This window comes from Arachis hypogaea, chromosome 15 (genome assembly GCF_003086295.3).
Source record: "Arachis hypogaea cultivar Tifrunner chromosome 15, arahy.Tifrunner.gnm2.J5K5, whole genome shotgun sequence".
NCBI lineage: Eukaryota > Viridiplantae > Streptophyta > Magnoliopsida > Fabales > Fabaceae > Arachis > Arachis hypogaea.
This window is the reverse complement of record NC_092050.1, coordinates 155018061-155023315: the sequence shown is the minus strand read 5'-3', so window position 1 is coordinate 155023315 and position 5255 is coordinate 155018061. Positions and strand designations below refer to the sequence as shown.

The following is a 5255-nucleotide window of genomic DNA, read 5'->3' as shown; positions in this document are numbered from 1 at the left end:
TATAAAGGTCAAATTTGATTTGATAATTTTTTAAGGCTAAACGTTAGTACATGAAAAATCAAATTTTGATTTGATTGATGTGTTTTGAACACTATAATTTTGAAAATTAGTTTTTCTAATGTTCTTGATTATAAAGAGCGGCCTGACAACCAGGAGTTTTATTTTCAAGATAATAATCAGTATATACATTTGATGTATTAAGGATTTAATTTTATATTTTGCCTAGACAACCTGGGAGTATAAAATTTTATCTATGAGTACTGATAAAAAAATTTTTCTAACAATTGAAATAAATCCTAAAAGTTAGAAGTTTTATCAAAAATAAATTTATCTCTTGTTTACAAGAAACAACCTAACAACCAGGAGACTTGTACTCAAAGATAGAATTTATTTATGCATATAATGATGTATAAGGAGAATTAATTTTATACTTGAACCTAGATAACCTAGGGGTATAAAATATAATTCAGTTAAATAATTGTCTGACAACCAGATAATTATTTAGGATTATAATTGTATGAGATACAATTTAATCATGTTTATTTGGAATAGGTATGAGTAACAACTTGACAACCAAGGTACTCATTCTTGATTCTAAATAATTTTAGCAGAAATATAGAATTACTTTCATATTTTAAATTTTTTAAATATGTCCATCTTTAGTATGGCATACTTGAAAGTAATAAATTGGCTATACATTGAGAATGGTTCTTATGTATGAAAAGGTTATCATGGACATGATAATCCTATTGAAATAATATTGTTCAATAAAATTGGTGATGAAATAGTTAGTACTTGTGAAGTATCTATAATATTATTTTACATGGGTTGTTTGGACAGCCATAAGTTCTAATTTCAAAGGCATCTCCCTACTATTTATTGTTGAATATTTTGAGAAGATGTGGTGCCCAAAGTAAGATAGTATGACTATCAAAGATTTTATTTAAACTAGTGAGAGTATTGGACAATATATTTTGAATTAAACAACTTTTGAAGTTGGAATGCCATTAAGCAAATGGCTTTAGCAAGAATTGTTCTTGCAAATATTTTTGGAGATTTATTTTGTTGCAAACAATTTATAATTGGCTTTAATATGATTAAGGTTGTGGCCTTTTTGGAAAAACTCAATATGAGTATTGAGGATGCGAATCAAAATTGCTCTTAAGAATTGGTTTGACCAATAATAAAAATATTGAGTATTTTTATTATAAGAGTTTAAAGTAAAATCTCTAATATCTAATTGATATTCTATTAAATAGAGAATGAGATTCTCTCCATGCATAAATACTAGTACTCTATGTACTCCATCATGTTTAAGAAACATGAAATTTGATTTAGTTGAATATCACTGTTTGTTAAATATTTAGACTACATTTTAGAAATGTGGCTAAATTAACAAATTTCTCACTAAATCAATTTTTTACCCATATGAGATATGGAAAAGGCATAAGCTGAAACTCAAGCATATTAGAGTTTGGAGATGTCTTATATGTGTTAAGAGATTGCACAACAATAGAATTGATATTAGGTCCGATAAATGAGATTTATTGGTTACCCTAAAGAAATAATGAGATTATTTTTATCACTCTTCTTATGACAAAATGTCTGTGATAAGAGGTTAAACTCCTTTTTAGAAAAGGGATTCTATCTTAAAGAAAGAGTGGGAGTACAATTACTTTTATTAGAATTTGTATACCACTCAATAGAGGATATACTTTTTCCTAAAAGTATAAAAGGTTTGATCGTCAAACTAACTTTTCAAAAAAGTAGCCTATTTGTATAATGATACAATTCTATAAAGATAGATCTAATGGTTACTTAGATTTTTTATAATCATGTTTAATAAGAATTGTTCTTAAAATAAAATTATGCACTATTGTAGTGGGAGATTTCATGTTTTGAGAAAATGTGATATTTAGTATGCACCAGGTGTATTTTACAAAAAGTCAAGCAAACATGCTCAAGAGCAAAGGTGTTTAAGGTCAAAAGAGTTTTGATAAACACAAATGTGCATTAAAAATTATACACATGATTGATTGGCTCTAGTGCAAGTGGGAGATTATTGAGATAATAGTATGCCCAAGATCCAATCTATCATGATTGGCTCTCGTGCAAGTGGGAGATTGTTGGGAATAAGAAGTATGACCACAACTCAATCAATCATGTATCAAATAATTTGTTATTGTTATTATATTAAAATGTTAATATAATAACGTCCTTGATTAAATTTAGAGATTTATTATTGTGATAGTGATCATAATATTGAGAGATAAATCTTTTATAATTTAATCTAAATTGTTCTTGGTCATAGGATTATTAAAAAGGATATTAATAATCCGAAAAGATCAATATATATATAATGGTCTTCATTGGATGAAGATTAATAGATCTCATTTATTAAATTATATATATAGATGGTGCATATAGAGATATGACCATTGAACTGAACTCACTCTGAGAATTCCTAATGGTTATAATTACCGCATATTTGTCAATAGGATATTCTCAAGATGAACATAGTAATAGAGTTTCCTTTGACCTGCGACTGTCATAGTAATTAACAATGTATTTATTATACTTTGATTCCGGACACCTAATACCCTAGGGTGCTAGTTGAATGGATATTGGGTATGATTTAAATACTTGTAGAATTAATGATTAGTCAATAAGGAATCCGTCAACTCTCGGTAAAGAGTTTGAGCTCTATGATTATAATGACTGAGATGAATAAAACCTTGGCCAAGGGAATTGAATGAATGAAGAAATGAGTTTTTAAGTCATTCACATTTCATTATAATAATGGTAACAAGTTAGAGTTTGACAAATAAACCATACTCTAAAGGTTAACCAAGAGCTGGAAAGATGGAAGGAATTATACTTTGTTCTTCTAAGGTTCTTAGTAAAAATATATTACTTCAAACTATCGGGTCGTTGAGGAGTGTTGCTAGACGCCAACCTTGATTAGTAAATTTAGTATGACTAATTTACTACCCGCTTAGTATTGAACCTATGGGGTCACACACTAACGAGTGTTTTAATCTTTGCTGTAGAATTATTTAATTATTAATTTGATTTGATCAAATAAATAATTATATTAATTCAAATGGAATATTATTATATTCTTTGCTAGCACCAAGAATATAATAATAGTATGATAATTGAGAATATTAAATGAGATTTGAGAATAATTAGTTATTCTATTTCTAAATTTGGACAAGATCCTAACTGATTCTGTTTTCAAATTGAGTTATGATATGATTCATAAATTTAAAGGATTCAAATTTGGAATTTCAAGATATGATTTAAATTTGAATTGAGATTCAAATTTAAAATCAGAAACAAATCCCATACTATATATATGTATGCCAAGAGTAGAGGAAAACATGAGAAACGGACGAGAATAATAAGAGTTTTATTCCTTTACCTCTACACACATAAATGTATGTGAGCCTAATTCTTGGAGAAGAATTTTATGGTGTGCAAAGAGTTGCATGAGGTTTCTTAATTTTAGATCAGATGTCCATTGGTCAAGGAGTTGACAGCAAATGTTGGTCTCGGTGTGAATACGTATAGCGCCTTTGTACCATCGAAGGAGAAAAAGATTTTTACTAGCGTACCCAGGTATTTAGATCTGATATATACATATATTACATTATTGGAATAAAATTTAAGTACAAAAATAGATCTTTAGGATTACTTCTTTTCTTCCGCTGCGTGTTATGAACACATGGTAATCCTTCACAAAATATTAGAATGTAATACAAATTGACTTATCAAATCAATTTCAACTATCAACATGAATATTAAAATTAACTTTCATCTTAAAAAGTTTACATACTCTTTCTATACCCCATTTAAATACATCTTACATTTAAATTTGTATATTTACTAATTAATTAATTTCTTTGATGAAAGAAAAGAGACTTTTTTTATAAATCCATGTACCAAACATGCTTGTTTTGATATTAATATTGTGAATTACTTTGCGCGTAATAACATCAAAGGAAGCCAATTCACTGTTGTGGTTTCCGATAAATATTAGATCACATTTGTGGCCCATTCTCATTGGACTAAATTCTGATGAAAAGGGTTCAAGTGTGAAAAGTTTCACCCAAGATTCTTTCACACCAATTTCACCCAAAATAGATATTTCAATGCAATTATTCTTAGCAAAAGAGGAAATCAGAGTAACAGATTTGTTGAGCACTACCAAACTTCTGATAGGGATATCATCATTTTTTTGCAGCCAAACAATTGATGTGGTTTGAAACGTTTCAGTGCTGAGATTAAATGACACAAGTACTTGTTCTTCTTCGAGTCCATTAGTGGCATACTCGCTACCCCACCAGTGGCATACTCCATTCAAGTACGCTACAGAAGCATTATATATATCTTCCTTCTTAGTCATTTCAAGATCAAGTTTCTTCCAACAATTACTTTTTAGACTATAAATTTGCCAAATTGTTAGAACAGGCTCTTCTACAAAAGTATGACCATGAATATAATATACACATTGAATCACTTTATAATCATCATTCACATTATCATAACCAAATCCATGAATACTTATTTGCCGATCAAAGCCGGGCTCATCATCAGTAATACCCGGAGGAATAATTTTACGCTGGTCGGTCTTGGGGTTCCAAAGTCCTATTTTTACATCAAGACCTTCTTCTTCATAGTGACATATGATACCATTAACACAGTCTAAAACTTTATAAAAACCATTGTCTTCAAACAAACTTGGCAAAACTAACGTAACTATGTTTTCGTACCTTTCTCCAGAAAGCAAATGCACATCATATTCATAGACGTCTCCATCGCTTCTTTCGTCATGAAAATATCTCCATAGAAGGAGAGACGATGAGTGAGTAGTTTTAGATTTTAAATTCTCATAGTACATGCTCTTAAAATTAGAATTCTCAAGTAAATTTAGCCAAGACTTATGTACGCAACTAAATCGCTTCAAAGACTTGACAGGTAATTTTGCTAGAATTTCCAATACAAGATCTTTAGGAATATGATCGCTATGAGTTGCCATTTGCGCTAAAGATGAAGATAGAACAATAGAGGATAGAGTTTTGCATTTGTGGTGTGCCTCGTAAAATGTAATGAAAAATAAATTAGATTCCAACATATAAGTTTAGAAAAATTTTAATGGTATTACATTTTTGTCGCTCTATTTGTTTTTTTCTTAATCAAGATCTCCCATATATAGGACTAAATATCAAACCAATCAAATTGATTGATTGGGA

The 5255-nt window shown here is 29.2% G+C and overlaps 1 protein-coding gene across 1 annotated transcript; it reads right to left on the bottom strand.

Annotated features, from left to right (window-relative positions):
* Positions 1-3773: 3773 nt before the first annotated feature.
* LOC112749340 (F-box/kelch-repeat protein At3g06240-like) lies at positions 3774-5041 on the bottom strand. Its single transcript, XM_025797597.1, has 2 exons — positions 3983-5041; positions 3774-3788 (listed from the first exon to the last, which is right to left on the bottom strand). The coding sequence occupies exons 1-2, from the start codon at positions 5039-5041 to the stop codon at positions 3774-3776; spliced, it is 1074 nt and encodes a 357-aa protein (XP_025653382.1).
* Between the last annotated feature and the right edge of the window lie 214 nt (positions 5042-5255).

Coding starts and splice junctions, on each gene's coding strand:
- LOC112749340 (XM_025797597.1), bottom strand. CDS start 5,041: ATGGCAACTCATAGCGATCATATTCCTAAAGATCTTGTATTGGAAATT.